Below are 21618 nucleotides of genomic sequence, written 5' to 3'. Positions count from 1 at the left end.
AGCGTGATACGTGGACATGGTCCGTGGGCCAGTGGAACAGTTTTTGGGTCACAGGCTCCCCACAGCTGCTTCAAATATTTGGTGTTATTTCATTCATAGGCATTTTGATATATTTATAAAAATAAGGAATCACAGACCTGCCATTTTTGTCATTTCTCCCATTACCAATAATTTCAATATCTGTGATCCAAGTTCTTATTATCCCATAACTTTTTATAGTTTTTTGAATCAGGATTCATGAGATCCATGTGTTTTAATTGGTCGACATGTCCGTTATGGTTTATTTTTCTTCTTAAAAAGTTTGTTCTGCACTGTAGTAAAATATGCACCACAAGATTTATCATTGAGGCCATTGTTAAGTGTCCCGTGGCAGGACGTGCATGCACGGCGTTGTGTGTCCATGGCCGCCACCGTCTCTCGGCCATCATCCTCGTGCCTGACCGAGGCTCTGTCCCCATCAAAGGCTGACATCCTGCGCCACCCCCGGGCCCCGCACCCACCGCTCTGCTTTCTGTCTCTATCTCTATGACTATCTGGTGTCTCTTCCTGTGTGGAGTCTTCCTTCTCTCCGTTTTGCTTATTTCTTGAAAACGCTGGATCTTAGTGGAAGTTCTCGCCATCTAAAGTTTGCTTGGGGGTAAGGTGGGTGATGTTGGGGTCTTTGCAGTGCCACCTGCCGGCTTCCTCTGTTCTCAGCACACCCCGCTGGTGCCTGGGGTGGAGCCTCAATCCTATCCTCGCTGGCTTTGCTGATCACAGAGCGGTTGCGGGGTGTGTTTTCTGCTGTGACACACACACGCGAGCTGCTTGTGTCTCTCTGACACAAGTAGCGTTTCCATCACTTCCCAGGCCCACCATACCAGCAAGCGCTCTTCTGCATTGAAGGGTTCCCTGTCTTGAACTTTACTGAGTTTCCGTGTTATAAAGTACGACCTGTGTAGACCCCTTGGGCTCCGCGCTTGGGGAGAGGGGAGTCCGGGGGAGGAGGGTTTGGTTTTAGCTTCTCTGGTCACAGGTGAGGTGACATTTTGGCTCCACTTGTGTGTCGTGCTTCTCGTAGCCTTTGCCCATTTTCTGCTGGGTTGTGTTAATATTTTTTCTTCTTGGTGAGGAGCAGTTCTTAATGTTTATTTTTAGTTGTACATATTATAAGTATTCCCTCCCAGTGTGCAGTTTTATCTCTCACTTTTATTACAAAGTGGAAAATCTCAAGCAGGGAGAGTCACTTAATGAGGAACCCACCTCATTAAGTGTTTACGGCGCGGGTCACAGCTCTGTTAGCCGAGGGCTTTAGCCACAGCTTGCGCAGGTCATGCTCCGTTAGCCGAGGGCTGGGGCCCTTGACCGACCACCCCCACTCGCATCAGGTGCTACCTGAGCTAAAGGGCATCCCAGGGACCCTAACTTTCCTCCCCAGAGGCATACCTGTTAACAGTTTGGGTTTGTCTTCCCTGAGGTGAGCCAGGGGTGAGCACAGCCCACGGGTCTTCATAACTAGCTGCTGCCATCTTGACTGTTCTGTAGACTCCTTTCCCCCCTGCTCAGCAGCGCACTTCAGAGAGCCTTTCCTTTTGCACGTAGAGCTGTGTCATTCTGTAGAAAAAAACAGAACAGCATCCTGTTGCCTGAAAGGGACAATACCATGATTTATTTAACCAGCCCCTGTCCTGGATTTCAAGTAGTTTCCCAGCTTTGTTTTGTCCCAGTATTGGCAAGACATCGCTGCCAATCCTGCATGCAGATGAGAAGGTGTCTGGCTGCCTTGGATTCTGCTTTGCCGGGTGAAGACCTGGCGGTCTTATCGTGTAGATGTCCCAGGCCTTGCGCGGGGGGAGGAGGACTAGCACCGTCTTCTGCCCCCCTCCCTGGTTGACAGAAGCCTCTTCTGGGGCCCCCCTCCTCAGGAGCACCCTGTTTATCAAGTTCTTAAAGTCTGTTGTTGGACGGGGGGGTCTCCACCTTCATTCTCTCGTTTAGCTTTGTGGGCAGTCCTGAGAGTCAGGTGGGATTGTGTCCTCTTTTACTGGTGGCAGGTGAGACAGAGTTCCCAGCCCCTCCACATGTCTCATTATGCTCCACCGCATTGCCGCCCCCCCCCGGCTGGCTTCTGCCCCAGGTCCCTTGCTCTGCCCTCCCGGGGCCTTTGCTCCTGCTGTTCCCTCTGCCAGAAATAATACCCTGGCCTAGGTAACACACTCCAAGTCAACTCACGCTTCTGCAGGAATCTCCCTTGATGCCCTGACAAGGTCAGGTTTTCCATGGTGAGTTTGGCGCTTCTCTGTCACTCTGCCTTCTCTTTATGCGATTTCCGGGTTACCCACCTCTGATCAGTATCTTTCTGCTCCTGTTGAATCTGGTGATTACTGGTAGGTGCCAGATACATGTGGGCTGGCTCACTGAGGGAGAGAATGAATGAATGAATGAATGAAGAAATGTCACCAGTGGGAATGGTGGATCCAGATTTTCCCTGGCCCCAGGAAGTGCACGCCCGTCCTCTCTCCTGCCTGCTGGGTTCCCTTCCCCCTTCAGCGCAGTGCACGTCCTGCAGTGCACGGGACACTAATTGCCATGGACTCCTTTCCTGCGGGCAGGCAGCGATGGCCAGAGGGAAGGAGAGAGTAAAGTGGTCGGTCATTAAGGGCCTGAAGGCTTTTGGGAAGAGCTGGCTATTTGGGCAGTGGCCCTGGGGATGCCCTTGACCTTGTCATGATAGCCTCAGGCCCACGCTGGCCGTCTTCCCAGAGTCAGCCGGCCAGGCAAAGGGAAAGAGTCCGCTGCAGACTGGATTTCAGCTCTGAGGCCGCTTCCTTTTCATGTGCGAGGCCGCTGTTGTAGGCGCCCTGCCTCCCCTCCCTCCCTTCCTGTGGCAGGGCCCTCTGCCCACCCTGGGTTAGACCCTCTGGGGCACCTCAAGGTCAGGACTGTGTCTGCTCTGTGTGGAAACCCTGATTTCCTCCTCGAGCAGGTGGGAGCTCCCTAACCCACATGCGTGGTCTGTGGATGGGCCTCACCCCATTTTAGCTCTGAGCCCCCAGTGCTGAGCTCCAGGCCTGGCACGTGGTACTGAGGAAACATTTGCTGAGCGGGAGCTTCATCTCCCAGTGGAGCTGGGGACTCTCCACAAACCAAATGACCACGCCGTTCCTTCTGGGGGTGCCTTTGCTTTGATGTTCCAGACGTTTGAGCCAAGTCGCTTATTTTAAGGGGCAGGAGTTTGGGATTAAAGGTTGTATTTTTTTTCCTGCCCTTTTTTTGAAGTAAGTATTTTTAGGACTCTACTCATTATTTTCACCCCTCTGGTATAAAATGTGAATGCAGACAGCATTCCTTACCTCTTAGCAGGATTTGATCACAGCCCTGAAAGTCCCCAGGAGGACCACTCCTGTTGTGAATAATAAGTGGGGGCAGAGAATAGGTGCCTGGGAGAGTCTGAGAGCGGAGTCAGGTAAAGTCACGGCGCAGAGGAAGCAGCCGGCAGAACAGTTCCAGGCACACATGTCTCGCCTTGTGCAGCCGAAGTTGGCTCTTCTTGGTTCTACCCCTTTGTCTCGTCTCTCCCTCTGTCCTGGGCACCGTGTGAGTGGTCACCTCCCCAGAAGCCGAGAGGCCAGCCATGTGGTGACCGGGGCTGTAGGGTCACTGTTCAGACTCAGAACACCAGCTTGTCCCTCTGTCACCTCCTGACCGGCCCTTGGGTGCGCCACTCACTGTGCTTGGCATTGGCGCTCATCATGCCCTCCCACCCCAGAGTCCTCCCCCACCCTGTGCAGTTGTTTTATTAGGTCTGTTTCTCCGCGGGGCACACAGCGTTCAGGGCGACCTCATGTCTGAGCCCGCCCAGCAGCCTGAGCGCCCTCTCTGCTGCCCTGCTGCTTCTCCTGTGTCCTGGTCCTGGCACCGGGCGGTTGTAAAGGCCCTTCCGTCCACCCTGAGTTGGCGCACCTGGTTCCCCTCCTTGCTCTGTACAGCAAGGGGTTTCGAGCCTGTTGCCACTTCGCCTGGTCAGACGGGCTCTTGGGAATCTGGAGAAGGCAGCGTCTCCGAACAGTACCTCAGAGGATGTGCCTCTGAAAGGGGGCGCCGGGTGGAATAAGCTTGAGAAGTGTTACACTGGAGCATGTGCCACAGGACTCCCCCCCTCTCCAAGGGGGGAGAAGTTGTTTTCATACATTAATGGCCTTATTTCCCAAAATTATTTCCCCAAAGAACATTTTTGCTGAGGTGTTTTTCTGAGGAGCACATTCGGGCAAGTTCGGGCCACGTTTCCTGTTATGTTAGTTACTCAGGGCCAGCTGGCGAGGGGCCTTGAGGGCCTGGGGCCGGAGGTGAGGCCGAGTCCTGGGTGCAGGGGCCCGCAGTGGCTGGGTGCTGGGCCTGGGGCCAGCTGCCTTCCCCACTCCCTGGCTGGCCTGGTCTCAGCCGTGGAAGTAGCACTGACCCCCACACCCCCACCCTGGGGCGCTCAGCTACTCACTTTGTCCCCCAAGAGCAGATTTTTCCAGTTCTCTCTCCTCTCCTCTGACCTCTGTCTCCTGCTTTGTTTCTCCTGTTTTTGTTTCTGTTTCTTATTTTCTCTCTGTGTCTTCTCTTTGTCTTCCTCGCTCTGCGTCTGCTGCTGTCTCCCTCCCTCCCTGCCTCCCTCCATGGCTGCTCGTTCCTCCTTCGTCAGCCTCTGCCCAACTTCATGTCTGTCTCCCTTTCTCTGTCTGCCTGTCTCTCCGGCCCTCTGTCTGTCTCCCCCACGCCTGACTCTCTCTGCACTATCTCCTTCTCCCTCTCCTCCCCCTCCCCTTTCAGCTCTAGTTCCCGTTCCTGCAGCATTGACGTTGCCCTGTGGCTGGATGATGATTGCCCTTCATTGCAGTTCCTGAGAACTGCCAGTCCTTTGTGGTTTCTTTTCCTCCACTCAGGCATGTGGACGCTCCAAAGCATCCACTGCAGGCTCGTGAGTCTTTGCGGACTGTCCCTCACCAGCACTCACTGGCCTCTGCCGGGTTTCTGGACACTTTGTGCATCCTGGTCACTTAACACCAGTACTTTGTGTGCAGTTTGGGTTCCCCCATGGACCATTCACTGCCCCGATCTGGGGCGTCTGCCCATCGCCCGCGTCCCAGAGTGCCCAGGGCAGAGGAGGTCTAAGTCTGACCATGGTCTCTATGGTAACGCTCCAGTAACCACAGGGCTGCCGTATCCAGAATGGGGCCCTCCTGGCCCCTGCTGGACATCCAAGCTGGGCTGGTGAGGCTTTGCTGGAAGCTGCCAGGTGCCATGGCCGTTTGCCCTTGTCTGTTGAGATGGGAGAGCTGGTGAGAGAAAGAGTGGGGTCGCTTAAAATTCAGCACTGAGATGGTTGGAAAAGCTCATCCCAAGTCCTGTAATAAGATTCATGGCGAAGTGAAATGTTTCCTGGGACTTTCTGGGGTGTCTTTAAATCCTTCAGAGGGAATGACCTCATTTGAAGGCTGATGACAGTGACGTTTGGATGCTTCATCAGAAATGTGTGTTTCAGCAGGCGGCCCCTGCCCGCATCTGAGGATCAAGGCCCGAATAGCCCCTGGGCCCCCACCTGCTCTAAACATCACATTCCGAATGGAAAGAGGCTTTTTATATCAGCACTTGGACATCCGTGTTTTAATTGTCTACCGTCTTGGAGGAGATTATTTTTAAAAATGCCATTTAAGAGAGGCTACTAAAAATATGTCTGAGAGAGACACAGAGGCTTAGCTCAGAAATATTAGTTTTTGACACAAAATCATCTGGAAAAGGTACTTGGAAAACCCACTTTAACTCTCTCAGTGCTAGAGACAACACCTCTTTGGGCTCAGCCATGGTTTTTGGGTGATGGGCAAAGGCCCCAGGGGTTCCCCTGCTCCTTGATGTTAGAATACCTGCTCCCTGATCCTGGGAGGGCCCCCCAAAGTCCCCGTCTTCCTGCTGCACGTGTCTGTGCTAAATTCCCGCCCCTGGATTATGCCTGGCTTGCTTATCATTTCAGGTAGTTGGGTGCCACTGGGGGCCCCAAAGGGGCTCCTGTTTAGTGTTTGGATGGGGAAGCCTGGCTACCCAAGGCTTAAGATGTGAATCTTTGAAAACATAATTTCATTAAAATCAGATTTTTGTTGGCAAAAGAAGTATGTGCAGGCCTCACCCCTAGCTGGTCCTTTGTTGATGCAGATCATAAGGGCTGGCAAAGTACGAATGGACCGAGGCTTATGCTTTGTGCGCTCCGTAGTGGCTTCAGCTATGAGTCGAGTGGGAGGGCAGTCACTGGCCTATGCTGTCTGCTGCCACCCTTGTCTCGTGTGGTGGTCTTACCCAGAGCATGGGGCGCACTGGGCTAGGGCAGAGGTGGCTGGAAACAGGCTCTGCCTTGCCAAGGTCAGAGCCCACATGCCGTTCCTGTGACTTGCTGCTCCCTGGTTCCACTGCATCGTGACGTGGTTTGGAGACTTGGACCCAGAGGACGTGCCTCTCAGACCCTTCCTGCCCCGACTCTGAAGAAATAGAAGCCAGTATTGCCAGGCAACCTTTGGCTCCTTTTCTTCTCCAGCGTGGGTTTATGGCTCACAGCCCCACTGGCAAGGAAATGACAGGTGGCGACGGCCAAGGTGCCCCAGGGGCTCCCAGACCCTGCTCCTCTTTCCTTGAGCTCCACGTTTTTCTGAGCTGAGCTCGCATTTTTGTTCTCGTCTCACCCGGTGTCCAGGTTTGGATGAATCAAAGTCCTGAGCTCATGACAGATACTCGTTCTTGGTGCGAGTGAGACCGGCTCTGGGCCTGTAGGTTTTTTACTGTAATGTCATTAGCATGGAAAAGGGGTTCCTGCGAGAGGCGATCACTTGGGTTTCCCACAGACTGGTCTGGGCCAGGACCTCTCTCCAATGTGCTGAGATCTGGGCGCCAACCTGGATTGTTCTCGGTTTTGCCATCCTCACAATTAGACACCCCCAAACTCTACCCTTCTGTCTCCATCCTGCCTTGTCAGTCTTACTGACCAGGAAATATCCGTCTAAGTCTCATTTGAATTTGTTCTGTTTCTGCTGAATTAACACACACAGTATTTCCAAGGCCACATAATAACCACACGGTTGTGCTTGTGCAAACCTTCTAACTAAATATGTGCACTTATCAATATTTCTTAATTTAATAAACTTCATTCTCTATGGAAATAGTTCCTTCTGATGAGTCCTGCCTCCCCCACCCACTCATGTGACTTTCTACATTTTGAAGATTTCTTCCTGTTTATCATAATTTTCTTTAAAAGGCCCATCTCTACCTCTTCCTCTCCTGGCCCACCATTAGCTTAGAGCCACTGAGTTAGAAAGTGAGCAGTTTTAAGCGAGTGACATTTGGGCCTCCAAGGACCTTTGTGCTTCTTCTAAAAGCACTCTCGATTTCCTTGAAGTGAATTTATGTAATATTCCAGTAAAAATAAATGTTGTTTTTGCTGTTTGTTTCTTGGAAGTGATTCCCTGGCCAGCAAATGGTGCCGAGGGGTGTTTCTGTCTCTTCTGGGAGGCCAGCAGGTTGCCGACTGGACTGAAACACAAAATGTTCACAATTAAGTTGTAAAAAGCCACCCTTTGCTCCCGATCTTTTGGAAATCGACCTCTTCTTGAGGGAGGGGCGCTGTCTTGGAACTGCTGCCCTCAGAGTTGCTGCACTGGGGGCCTTTTTCAGAGTCTTCGTGTCTCGTCATTAAATGGGACTTGTTTTTTGTTTTCTTTTTTTATTATTTTATATATTTTTACATCATTTTTCCCATTTTTTCATTCTAAAAAAAATGAAAAAAAAAAAATATGGGACTTGTGGTGCCAAACTCTGAGTCTTGAAATGAGATTAACTCATCCAAAGTAGGGTTCACATGTCACCTCTCCCCACCTTTATTTTCCTTCATAGCTACCACTTTGCAGAGTCACTTGCTGACTCCTCGTTGTCCCTGTGGTGCTTGGCGGTGTCCCCGGCACCTTTATCCAGCTGGCTGTGTCCCAGGTGCCCGTGGGAGCACCAGGCCTGTTGGATGAGGGTGAACACTGCTTCTCTCGCCATGGCCTCCCTGCTGTGGATGCCCAGAAAATACTTGTTGAATTTGACTGAAAACGAAAGCTTCTGTGCCAGTCGTGTACGCCGAGACCATGGCTTTATTTGTCATGAGATGATCAACATTGCTGTTTTCATTTTTTATTTGCTGTCACATTTAAGGAGCGATCATGTATCTCCTGCTCCTGACTCTCCTGATGTCTCCATTTAAATGGTTTCCAATTTGGGTATGAAATTGCCCATCAGTCACAGGGAGGATTTGTGTTTTCGGTGGTGGCTGGCGGATCCAGCCAGCGCTTAATTGGAAAAGCAATTGGCAGAGAGTGAGAGCTGGCTGGAGGAGCCGTCCCCTCCCCCCCACCCCGGGCCCTACCTTCAGTGCTCATCGTGTCTCCCCCCGGATGGGGGTCTGAGCACTGCACAACCCCCAAGAGCCCCTGTGGGTGACAGCTCATCAGTTTAGTCACTAGATGCATGTTAGCATCCTCTCACATGTGTGTCAGGTGCTGACCTGGGCCCAGGGGGAGCAGGGCACAGGCTGTGGCCGTGGCCTATCCCCTGGGCTCCACAGTCTGCATTGTGAATGGAGATGCTGATGTCCAGCACTGCTGGTCCCCGGGGCTCTGCCAGGACCAAGACGCCAACTTCCTTTTCAAATAAATCTTGTTTGTGAGACCCTCTCTTCAAGAGGAGTCCCTCTTTGGCATCCTGTTAGAGGAGAGCAGAACCAGTTTTTGGAAGAGCAGTAGGGCAAGGGTCAGGGGCCCCTACTAGAAACTCTGGGGGCCTGTCAGGGGCAACTAAGAACCCCGATGTGGAGCAGCAGCAGAAGCCTGCGGCCCAGCCCAGCAGCTTCTTCCTTCCGCCTTCTGTCCTCGGCCTTCTCACCTGGAGCAGGAGCGAGTCTGGGTTCATTGGCTGCTCTCTGCTCTTTGTTATAAGCCTCAGTCTTTTACTAAAGATTGGCTGGAGAAATGTAGTTTAGTAATTTAAGCCTAGAGAGACTGTGGTAATTGGTGACTTGTACTTTCTCACATGTGAGCCTTAAAAATACCTGTTGATGGAAAGGTGATGGGCAGGAGGTTGGCAGGTTTTCGCATGCACATGGTGTGTATGTGACCTCAGGAGTGTGTGTAGTGTGTGTAGTGTGCAGTGTGTGCGCAGGCCTGGCTGTTCCCTCTTGCCTGCCTCCCCATCTATGCTCAGAAGAAACAACTTCCTGAACCACGAGCTTGCCCCAACTCCCTATTTGGCTCCCTTTAGTGGCGCCCCTGTATTTGAGCAAAATCCTGAGACCTGCTCCTTTCCCTCAGGCTCCCCAGCTCCATCCTCCCTCCAAGCCGCTTCCCCTCACCCACTTCAAACACCAGAATCATGTGTTCTTCTCGGAGACTGTTCACACTGCAATTGGATGATGAATCGTGGGCTGGTTAAAGGCAGCCTCTCCTGACAGAGCTTATCCTCCGTGAGCCCCGGGCCTCATCTTGCTATATGCCCAGAGAGGAACTTAGTGCAAAGCTGAGCACCAACTTCTGAATAACCGGAGAGTGTGTGCATCTGTGGAAGGAAGGAGCCAGCCCTTCACCCATGGGTGAAGGCAGCTGGGCCCAAGATCATCCGTCTGTCCTTGAGTAATGAGTGTCTGGCGCTGGGCAGGGCCTGCCTCTTGCCAGGATTCTGGAGGGAGCTCACCCCACCCACCCCGCCAGGGCTGCTTCTGATGCTTTACTTACCAGGGGAAGGAGAGGCCCATGGAATGTGGCAGCTTGTTCAGACAGCACAGCTAAGTCAGAGCTCCCTCCCTGCCAATGCAGGTCCCCTTAAAAAATATATACATATATATATTTTTTTTATACATATATATTTTTAGGACAAGGAAACAAATTGCAACATGCTATCATTTAAAAAGAACTGCTAAATAACCACCAGTATCCCAGAATCCAGAAAAAGTACAGTAGCTTTATTAATTAGCCATCTGATGCACTTCTGCAATACGTGTCCTACCTTTTAAAGTATAATCTGAGAGCCTCTTTATATGAAAGCAATTTTATGATATTTTCTCTGCAGGGAATGGAAAGATAGTTCCATCATTCCCCTACATGGTTCATCAAAGCTTGATTTCCCCAACATTTTATATGAAAATTGAACAGTAGTTATATGAGAGAATTTCACAGCCAACAGCTATATACCCACCACCCAGATTCTGTCATTAACATTTTACTATCCTTGCTTTAGCTTTATCACCCATTAGTCTGTATGGCTACCCACCCACCTACCCACCTGTCCTTTTCTTCCTCCCTCCCTCCCATGCACCCTTCAATTCATCTTCTTTTATGCATTTCAAAGTAAATTGCTGACCGCAGTGCATATTTCTTCTAATATAATTCAACACGCATATCTTTGACTGTGTCAGTATTTGTTGGTTGTTGCTTTTCATTTGTGGTAGCATTTGCCTACAGCAAAAGTGCACATGTCATAATTATGTGCTCACTGAGTTTTGACCGGGGCCTGAACCCGTGTAGCCCAACTTCCTATCCAGGTGCAGCACATCGCCCGCATTCCAGAATGTTCCCACTGCCCTTTCGTGGGCAGTCCCCGTCCATTCGCTCAGAGACAGGGCCATGTTTTTTCTTCATCATAGACATACATTTAAATTAAAAATGTTAAGGTGGTTACGCTTATTTTTTGAAAGAATAACATTTGATATGCATGGTAAACATTTATGAGCTATAATTTTTTTACGATAAAGAACACACCTGCCTCTGTCCTCTGACCTTGCTCCTCAGCGCCCTTCCCCCACAGGTCCACAGTTGGCAGTTTCCAGTGAGTCTTTCTGGAAACAGTTATTGCAGATCAAGCACATACACACGTCTGTCTCGACTTTATCATGGAAACAGTCGCTCACTCACCCTCACGGTCTGTCTGACTCTTGCTGTTTGACGTGGGTGAGAGATCACTCCCCATGAGCAGAGATCTGTGCTACTGTTTTATTAGTTCCACAGCTGTGCTCTGATGGTCCCAGTATTTTATGTAATCATTCATGAACGGTGTTGCAGTGAGGCCTGGGGCGTGTCTTTCTGTGTCTGTGGCCTGCGTATACTCATTGTTGGAAACTGGGCGTGCGTTCTTAGTCAGTCAGCACATACATTCTTCATGTCCCTTCCCTCTGACCTTCCTTCCCCAACCACCCTCCCATGCATCTATCCACTTGTGCATCTGTTACCCGCTGAGACCTTGACTGAGGAATCGGTGTGCCCCAGGCTGTCTTGGGCTCTGGGAGTTTTGTCCTTGAGCCCCTCATGGTCCTTCAGGACAGACAGACACGTCACACATGAACTCGCCTTGGTGTGATAGTCTGTGTTTGTGTGAGCGACCAGGCTGCCCAGCGGCGAGAACAGAGAACAGCCTGGCAGCTCTTATCAGGCATCTACTCCCAGCAGAGGCTTTGACCTCAGCTGACCTTTATACTGCAGGCAGATCTGATACCTCTAATTGTGTATTTGTTCAGCAAATGAATGCATTAACAAGCAGGTAAACACAGAAAACAAAGTGGCAGCCCCCCAGAGGCCAGGATAGCCCAGGCTCCCTTCATGATAGAAGGCCCAGCATCCTCCGCTTGGCTGGGCACCCTGGGGATAGAGCTGTGCCACTTCCCATTTTCTTCTTATTAAAAAATGAGCTGAGAAGGCAGCAGGGGTGTTGGTGGAATGGAAATTGATATCATTTTTGGCTGTGCAGAGAGAGAGCTAATTGCTGAAGGGACGGCCATTTGAAATGAGCTTGCGTGAGAAAATGACTGGAAAATGTCAATTGCGGGTGTCATTTCGTGATTGGGACAGAGATTTGCTGCCCTGTAATGTCTGCCTTTGTGCCTTTCCTCTGAGCTGTGAGTTGGAGAGGCCTGTAATTAGAAGAGAGAGAATACAGGTTTCTTCCTGCGGATCCTCCTGTCTCCAAACTAACTTGTCCTTATCACGCATGAAAATTTCGAATTGGCCACAAAGCAGTTTAAAAATGGATTGACATTTCAGCGTGGACATACAGCTTGCGTTCCCATTCATTCATTTTATCAGTCACAGAGATTAACTCAGCGCCTCCACTGTCCAGGGGCCAGGCAGGGCTGTGTGTGTCCCTGTGAACGCGGAGATGGGGGAGCTGCTGTCCTCAAGCCCCTTGTGGGGGGGGACCAGGACCCAGAGCCAGAATGGGCGAATGGCCAGCCGAGCACCAGGAAGGCTTGAGCATGGCAGTGGAGAGTTTGTGCTGGTGGTCAGGAAAGTCGTCTCCCGGGATTTATATTTTCGTTTTGAAGGATGAGAAAAGAGCCAGCCGTACAGAGAGGGGAAGCGGAGAAGGGAACTGATGTGTGATCACTTGCTTCACGGGCTGTCCGAGGGCTAGATGTGCAAGTACGGTGGCACGGAGTAGGTCTTCATCTCGTCTTGTGCCGTCTGCCATCTCTGATTCTTTCTAGCCTGGGCGTCAGGACTGGTGTCGTTGGGTAGGTGAAGACGAAACCAAGGTCTGCTTGATTTAGTGGCTTCTTGGCCTGTCAGTGGAAGCTTGTTTTCTTTGTGTAGCCTCAAACCTGGCCCGGCCCAAGATGGCTCCATTAAGTCGTCTCCATCTCTGGGTACACCAGCCTACAGACTGAGTGAAATGCAGATGGTCTCAGTGACCACCAGACGTGCAGACATTCCAGTTCCAATCTCAAGCTTCCACGAGACAAGATGAGACGAGGCCTCCTCGTCTTGTAATGACTTTTCCACCAGCACATGGTCCTGACCTCACTAGGGTGTCAGACTTCAACTCAGTTCTGCCGCCATCTCCCTGGATGACAGTCACAACCCAGGCCGTCACTTGTGCTTTTGATCAGCCAGCCACACACTGGAGGTTCCTGTGACCCCTTCCTCAGACTTGAGGTGCCCAGGTTATTATCTGTGCTCTGATCGGCTGACCCAGACCCCCTCCTCAGGTTTGATTAATTTGCTAGAGAGGCCCACAGAACTCAGGAAGCCTGTTGACCCACTACATCACCTGCGTATTACAAAGAAAGCAGCCAGATGGAAGAGAGGCACAGGGTGAGGTGTGGGGAAGGGCATAGAGCCTCCTGCCCTCTGCAGATGCCTCATCCTCCCCAAGTGCCCCACGTTCATCCACCTGGAAGGCTCTGAAGGTCTCCCCCCCCCGGGCTTTTACGGAGGCTTCCCGACTTCCGTGTGCTTTATCAAATCACAGGTCATGTTGCTTGAGTTCGGTCTTCAGTCCCTCTCCCTCCTGAGGTGTGAGGGTGGGCCTGGAAGCTCCAAACCCCCAGTCACATTGTTGGTTCTCCTGGCAGCCCACCCCTATCTTTAGGTGCTTCTCCAAAAGCCACCTCATTGGCATAGCTGAAGACACCTTTATTGCTCTTAACACTCAGGAAATTCCAGTGGTTTCCACCATGTGGGTCAGGGACTATGTGGCCAAATATATATGGCCCAATCCAGATTTTTAAACGAGCCAGTATATATCTTATATCAGAGTATCAGGCTGGGCAGGCAGTGTGAAAAGACATTCAACTTCTTTTGAGCTATTTGGTGAGTGTGGCCATCTGTTATCATCCTGTAACTGCACAAGAGCTGGGCCTGATTTTCAAGATAGATCCCACAGAAGATAAAAAGTTCACAGACTGTTTTTGGGCCCAGCCTCCCCGGCTCATGCAGACACTTAAGTGTCTCCTGGCTTGCTGATACCAATCATGCCACATAATTGGAAGAAAAACTCCAAGCCAGAAGGATTTAACAACTCCCAGCTACTTACATCCACAGTCCAAAGTGTTCCCTAAAAACCAGTGGCACTGAGGACAAGCTTGTCTGCCCAGAGCATGCCCTCTTGTAGGAATCCATCGTTTTTGAAGAATCTTTGTTCTTATTACTGTAAAGAAAAACCCGTCCTTAAAACCCTGCTTTGTCTTTTAATGCAGTTCTTTTGACGCCCCTTACCTCTGTATTTGGGTCCCGTGGCTTCAGTTACCCGCTCTTGACTGTGGTCTGAAAACATTAAGTGTATTTTGAAAAGGGAGAGGGCACATTCACGTAACTTGTATTGCAGCTTATTCTGATCGCCTATTTTATGATTAGTTATTGTTAATTATTTATAACTTACAAATTACTGTGTCTAGATTATCAGAGAGGAAAGAACATAGTCTACTTAGGGTTTGGTGCTGGCCACGATTCAGGCACCCCTGGGAACCCAACCTTGGGGAAGGGGAGGGGGACACGTACTTTATTTCGGAATTCAGGGTGGCAGAGAATAGCCCAGTCCCAATGCTGGATGCAGCAGCCTGGATCCTCACTCCAGCCCCCCAGCACCCACATGTGTCCCTTTTATTAGCGTCTTGAATTTCACTGCTTTAGCTTGTTGATACAAAACAGATAGGACTTGATCACCCCAGCCCTCCAAGGCTTTCCCTCGGGGATGTCTGCGATCTTTTCATAACAGCTAACCCTGCGCCTTCTCCAAGAACATGTTTACATAAAAAAAAAATGATTCATTCAAAAGATACGTTTACAAAAAAATCCACACAAAGATAGCCTTTCTTTCCCCAGTCCCGCTCCTCATCTGTTATCAGTGATAGACATGCTTGCTATTTGTTATGTAGTTTTCCAGAATTATTTTTATATTTCTACCCTCATGAGTATGTGAGTGAGAGGGTGTGTGCTCCCTCTTTTTTAACCTGGCCATTTCCTGTGCACATGCCCTAATTTCCTGCCTCACGTGTCTCTAGCTGGACATTGAGAATGTTTGTGTTTGTTAAAAACTTGTTTAAGCAGTGGAAAGAGGAATGACCTTTGATGTAAATTTTGGTTGGTGTCTTTGGTGGTTTCCTCTTGATAAAATCTAAGAGTAAAGTTTCTTTTTTTTAAAGATTTATTTATTTATACAAGAACCGGGGTACAGTCCAGATGTGCGGGGGGGGTGAGAGGATTCACCAGAGACATAGCGGGGACCAGAACAGGCAGATTGACTGAAATACACTGCTGAGGGGAGCAGCGGGCAAGTCAGGAGAGATCTGCTGCGCCATGTGGGATCCTCTCCGGCCGGCCGGGATCGAACGGGCACTGCAGAGGCTGCGGACAGCTTCACATGAGGCGCTCAACTGCCTGTGCCACCAGGGGAGGCCCCTGAGAGTAAAGTTTCTGGGTTAAAAAAATGTGGATTAGTTTTTTGGATCTTCCAACAGGCAGGCTCTCAGCTTTTCTTAAAGATGACACCATACCTCCTACAGCCCCCTACAAGAAGATAGGCTGGTCACATTAACAGCAGGGTGACCCCAGCCCTGCATGCTCCTCATCTTTTGAAAGGGAAAGTTCTTCCAAGCAGCTTAGCAGGTTTCTTCTTGCTGGGGCTGGAGGAGACTCTCCGTAGCATCTCAGCAATTCCTGCTGCCTGGAACTCGTTCAACTGCTCAGAGCTAGAAAGCGGGAAAGGGCTCAGGCTGGGTTGTCTTCCTGGGCTGCCACCCATGGGGTGAGGACAAGTTCATGTCTGGTGTCAAGGCTGACAGCACACTCTCTTCTCAGTCATTGTCGTGTTGTTAAGATAATTGGTCATTGAGAACCGCCTACCCACTGGGCGCTGGTCTACCCTCTTTACAGGCATGAATTCACTTTGCCCTCAGGACGGCCTTGTGAGGGTTACTTCTGCATCCCCATCTCACAGATGGGGGGGACATGGTGACCAGAGAGGTCAAGGGGTTGGCCCACGACCACACAGCCAGGAAGAGGTGGAGCTGGAACATGGCCCTGAGCTGTGCAGCCCCAGAGTGCAGGCCCCATAGCCACCACGCTGTCCTGCAAAGGGGCCCCCCCATTTCTTTGAGTCTCCTTCTAGTCTTCTCACCTTTTCCTCCATTTGCTGAGGGTTTATAACAGAGAAGCCTTTCAAGTTGTTCAGAACTGAAATTTGCATCCACTTCATGTGTGACCTTGGCCCCACGTCTGTGAAGGGAAATAGTTCCCACCCTGGGTAGTTAGTGAGAGATGGGTGGCGATTGTGGCTAATGCAATAACTCAGGCAGGAGGAGAGGGTGAGCTGCGTTTCTCTCCCTCTTGGCCCCCTCTCTGCTCTGCTGGGTCCTTTGAGCTTTGATGTATGTTCTGGAATTCTGGTCAGCATAGACTGGATCACACCACAAAGGGAAGCTCATCCTCTGGGTGCGAGAATAGTACTGCCCTCACTCGGGCCGGTTGCCCGGCCGTCTTGCTGTCTGCCTTACATGAAAGGACCAGCAGGCTGTGTGGTCCACTCGGTCCTGGCTTCCCGGGTGCTTCTGCCTTGCCTTGCACAGAGATGTTGGGGGGGCGGGCGTTGGTCCCGCGTGTTTACGTGTGGAGTGTGTCTCTGCATGTGATGTTCGTCATGGTGACAGTGGACATCTCTCCCTCTGCATATCTGATATCTTGCCTCTGAGATCCTAATTAGGCCTTTACAGCTCTGGAATTACATGCTTTTACATGCCTGCAATGATCTCAATAGGATTAATGGGCTTTTTGCCGTAAAGATAATTGAGATCTCTCACAGTGGCGCATTTTTATTACTCTGACACTGTCTCCAACCATCCTTCCACAAAATCGCTGTTTTCCAGTAACTGCTTTTCCACCTTATTCCGAACAGGAATATTCAGGGATCATTGAGAGGCAGAATCCGTCTGTGATCACGCAAACCATGGTAACCGTGATGTGCTTTCTCTCTCTCCCTCCCCCAATGGCAGGTGCCTGGAGATTTGAGTCAAACATCCGAAGACCAGAGTTTGTCAGATTTTGAAATGTAAGTCCATGGTGTCTACTTATGAGGGGCTGTTTGGAAATAGGACTCTGTAGTTTGGCATGTGTCCCAGAAGACCACAGGGGGAAGCAGAAATCGCTGCTTCAATCTGCATAGTCCGATTTGGGTTTTGTTGAGGGGGGATTTGCACGCCTGCAGCCTGAGCCTGGCCTTCAGATGTGTTTTATGTCTCCCCTTGGGTCTTGAAAAACAATTTATTTTTTTGGCTGACATTTTAGAGTTGGAAGATAGCACATAAAAATTTAAATTTTTCTATTTTCTTTATAAAAAGACTGAAATCCCTGCAAGGCTGCAATCAGCTTAAGCTGAGCAGCAGCTGCCTCCTTCACACAGGGCATGTGTGCTTCTGTTTACCTCAGTCCCCACTTCTCCCTATTGCCCAGGTCTGGTCTACATCACTCATTTCACTGTCTGTGACGCCTTCAGGCATTTGTGTTTGCAACCCAAATTATTGGGTTGCAATATATTGGGGTTATTGGACACCACAGTGGTTCAGTCTGATTTTTGATTGGCTTGATTCTCTCTGGTGCCTCTACTAGTGTGTCTAGACTATAGCTGATTAGGTTGCCTTGATTTTTTGATAGATAATCCTCTTCTGTAGGCAAGGGAATTGGTGTGAGTCCTGGGTTTGGTCCAGGCAGGACCTATCTCTTGCCTTGCTCAGTTGTGCTGAGTGGAGGAAGGTTCCATCTCCACAGGGGAAGGTGCCATCCAGGAGAAGCCCTGCTTCTGGAGAGAGTGTAGGTTAGCAGTCTGTCATAGCCTAGCAGGCTGAGTTGAAATCATACATCAATGTGACCCTGGGCAAGCCATTTAGCCTCATTCAGCCTTTTGATGCTAAGGTGAGGCTTGTGCTACCAACCTTGCCAGGGTCACAGTAGTGATTAGAGTGAGCTTATGGAAAATGCAAAGGGCAGGGAGAGGCACTGGGTGCTTGGGGCAGTGGCGGTGGAGGTGGAGGTGGCTATTAGGTTGGATGATGTGGTTAAGAGGGGAAGGATGAAAATCACAGCTGAGTTTGCCTCCCATGGACCTGTGGGTGCAGGGAGTGCAGTGTGAAGAGGATAACAGAACAGCAGGCTGATGGAGGACAAGGGTGGGAATGTGATGGGAAGAAGGGTGAAGCTGCTGAGGGGAATCCCAGAAATGAGTCAGTCGTGAGGCAGAAGGGACTCGTACTAAAGCAGTAATTTGCCAAGTGTCTGCTGTGGAGAGGTGTCATGCCAGGTCTGGATGGGGGAATGAATAATCCAGTCTCTGCTCTCAAGCAGCCCCTGCCCCTTCTTTGGACACCAAAGCACACTGGTCAACTCGACTCCTATAATTCCCTTGATCTTTACTCAGAATCATTACCTAATCCACACTTACACAGCATTTTCTCTGTGCCCGGCATTGCTCTAACACACCCGGTCTCTATGACGACTCTCTGGTGTGGGTTTTGTCTTACAGATGACAGATTTGAGTCAGGATTCAGATTCAGGCAGTCTTGATCTAGACCGTGTGCTCTTCACAAATGTTAATCCCCCTGCCTGAAATGCCTCTCCCAGCCGCAGCCTACTGCCAAAACAGCTCCTTCAAGCCTGGCCTGAACATTGCTTCCTCAAAGCAGCAGCATCCTTCTCCCTACCCCTTGGCAGCCCCAAAACATATGGTGTAGAAATTGACAAAAATCAAGGGAAAAATAGGTAGTTCTACAATAATAGTTGGAGACTTTGGTACCCTACTTTCAATGACTGATGGGACCACTGGGAGATCAAAAGGGAAATAGAAGATCTGAACAGCACGACTGACCAGCTCCAGAGCAAAGAACACGCATCATTAGAACAAGCATCATTAGAACACACGAACAAATGACACAGAACACTCGTTCTTCTCAGGTGCACGTGGGGCACTCTCCAGGGTAGACTGTATATGTCAGCCACATACACATGTGAGAACATCTCTCACACACATGTGTGAGAACAAGTCTCAGCAAATAAAAAAAGGGGGGAGATCATGCATGGCGTCTTCTACATCCTCAGGGGAATAGTTTCCGCAGGGATTTGTCTCTCCCGTGTTAAACTGCAAAGGCAGGGGCTACCTCTGCTTTCCCCACTGCTCTGTCTCCAGTGCCTGGAACAGTGTCTCACACACAACCAATTCACAGCAAGTACTCTTAATTCTTGAGTGAACAACAACAGCAAAACTCATCTCTAGGAGAGAGGTGGCCACGTAAGCAGTCTCTTCTAGTCAGTGTGGTACGTGCGTTGTAGAGGAGACATGCCTGGTCTGGGGTGACCACACAGCTGCCTGGGAGGGTGTCCCAACCTCGCCCATCCAAGAAGGTTAATGAAAACCAGAAAGTTGCTTACATTTCTGTCCTCCCCTCCTTACCCCCGCCCCCCAGAAATGAAAGGGGAACCCTCTAGGCACTGGTACAATCTTGGGGACCTTTACAGGAGCAATGTCATCAAGTATACAAACCAATTTGGTGCCTCAGAATTTCAGTTTGTTCTTGGAGCCCTGGAGAAATGATCAATATAGCTTATTTTGCCCCATAAAGGGAGGTCAGCACCTTAGCTCAGAACTTAGAAAAAAAAATACTGCTTTAGGAGAGAACTATTTCTTTGTGAAAATAAAGCGTTCTTTACTCTGGAGGTTGTGAGAAAATTGAGTCATGGAATCTTCCACCACCATCTCACGTCGTGTTCCAAGCACAGAAGGCTGGCGAATTTCTATGAGCTGCTCTTTGGAGAGGAGAGCTGATGAAAAGCACGTCGCCCTGGGACACCTCTAAGTCGAAGCAAGGGCTGGAACCTCCCAGCCCTCTGGTCGTGAGCAGTGCTGTTTTGATAGCTGTTAAAATTGATCTTGAAGTTTCAGCAAGAGTTAGCTTATCAGCTCTGCGTGATTTGAATCCAGCCAGGTGGAAGAGGGACGGGGGGTGGTGGTGGGGTCTATTCCCAGTGACTCACAGTTAAATTTAAAGTCATCACAGAAGGCAAAGGTGTCATCTAACCAACATAACCCTTGAAAATCTCTTCACTAGCCTACGAGGATTAACTGAGGTAATAAAGGTAAAGCATGGAGCCGTGTGTTATAGGGGCTCAACACCATTTTGTATTTGAATTTAGATCTTGCTTTAGTGGCGCCACGCACAGTGTTTTGGAAGAAGCTGAACAAAGGCTATTGAGCTCGGCTTCCTGGTACCCCAACTTGTCATTTCTTGTTTTCCTTACCCCAGATAGCTGTCACTGGTATAACTAACTGTGGGTGACTTTCCTGAGTTCTTTCAAGGAGCCTGATCTTAACCTGGGGTTCAGAGTCTTAATGTGGATACAGTGAGGAGGCAGTGTGACTCCTCTTGGTGTTCCAGAAGCCCCATGCACCCTGGCGTCCTGCCTTAGGGGGGTTGCCAGTTACCTTCCCTCCTCAGGAGGTCTCAGCTGCAGATAAATTATGGGCCATGGTCCTTTGGTTAGTGAGAACGGAAGGGAAGCGCTTTCTCACTCCAGAGTATTAACTACATAATAAATAAAAAGTACATATTTTTAAAATTACATCCCATGAGGATAATCTTGGGGGGTTGGTGCTGAGATTTTAACCCATCTTTTCGCTTACTCTTAAGTGTCACAGATGTTGCTATGAATGGCCCGTCATGCCTTAGAAGAGAAGGTGGTTCTCTCTCATTTTTTGGTGAGTTGAATGACCAATTCTGATCTCTTTTGGTCAGATCAAACCGGGCGCTGATCAATGTCTGGATCCCGTCGGTGTTTCTCCGGGGCAAAGCGGCGAATGCCTTCCACGTGTATCAGGTACGCCTGCTTTCCCAGAGCCTGTACCTCGGGGTGCAGCTGCCCCCCTCGCCATCACACAGGGGCACTGTTCCTCTCGGGGCTGGGGGGGTTTACTAAAGAGGCCGCAGCCCGGTGTCCCTGGGGAGGTGGCTCTTGCATCAGTGAGGCAGGAGGGAGCAGGGAAGAGCTTCCTCATGCTGGCCGGGCCTCATGTGACGCTCAGATGGGGACGCGTGGGCAGACAAGGGACTTGGTATGTGACTGGTGTGTGATGCACCTGGAAAGTCCAGGTGTTGACCGGCCTCGGGTGTGAAGGTTTGTGCACAGAGATCTGCTGCCATCTCCTTCCTCTGTGGGTGGTGCTGTGGGTGGCTGAGCTGGCGCCCCACAGTTCCAGTCTCAGCCTGTCTGGATGGTACAGCCAAGTCCCAGTGTCTCTCTCTGCTCTGTCTTGGATCCTGCACCCATCCCTGAGCCTCGCCATGGGGGGTGAACCCCGTGAAGGGCTGGGGGTGGGTCATGACCATTGCAGGCTCTGGGTTTGGGGTTGACTTCAGCCGACCATGTGTCGGAGGGGGGCTGGCTCACCAGTGAGAACCAGAGGCTGCTCTTTTCAAAAGGGGCCCTGGGTAGTTGACGCTCAGAGACTGCAGGCATTTCTTCTACTTCCTTGGGGGAGAGCTGGACACCCTTGTTGGGGTTTGAGCCTCGGGTCTTTGGGGCAACCTTTGCCCCAATAACGGACCCCAGATTTCATCCGTTCCATGGTTTTCTGATACCTCTTTCAGCCCCGCCTACTTACCATCTTTTTCTTACCTGGGGTCCCAATTTCCCCTGTTGTCCACTTGCCCCAGCGCTGATGACTGACTCTTAGCTGCTGTTGGGCCCATCATCTTCTCACCACAACTTTCATTAGATTCTCTTTTCATCCCCCGAGGGCTCTGAGGTGAGAAGCCTGGAGGTTTGGGGTCAT

At 50.4% G+C, this 21618-nt stretch overlaps 1 protein-coding gene and 1 long non-coding RNA gene across 3 annotated transcripts in view; one reads left to right on the top strand and one right to left on the bottom strand.

The window, feature by feature from the left end:
* Window positions 1–21618, top strand: part of SNX29 (sorting nexin 29) — a 296663-nt gene that overhangs the window by 193125 nt on the left and 81920 nt on the right. For both annotated transcript variants that reach the window (XM_054693831.1, XM_037507581.2), the window contains exons 17-18: window positions 16796–16851; window positions 20582–20663. In XM_054693831.1, the coding sequence (XP_054549806.1) occupies window positions 16796–16851; window positions 20582–20663 (138 nt within the window). The remainder of the gene's footprint in view (window positions 1–16795; window positions 16852–20581; window positions 20664–21618) is intronic.
* Window positions 489–4739, bottom strand: LOC119241921 (uncharacterized). The gene is made up of 3 exons (XR_005124399.2): window positions 4475–4739; window positions 2212–2396; window positions 489–1593 (listed from the first exon to the last, which is right to left on the bottom strand). It is a non-coding gene; the product is annotated as an uncharacterized LOC119241921 (long non-coding RNA).

This window comes from Talpa occidentalis, unplaced genomic scaffold, assembly GCF_014898055.3.
Source record: "Talpa occidentalis isolate TD23 unplaced genomic scaffold, MPIMG_talOcc4v2.1 talOcc4.12, whole genome shotgun sequence".
In the NCBI taxonomy this organism is placed as follows: Eukaryota; Metazoa; Chordata; class Mammalia; order Eulipotyphla; family Talpidae; genus Talpa; species Talpa occidentalis.
This window is presented reverse-complemented; position numbering and strand designations above follow the sequence as displayed.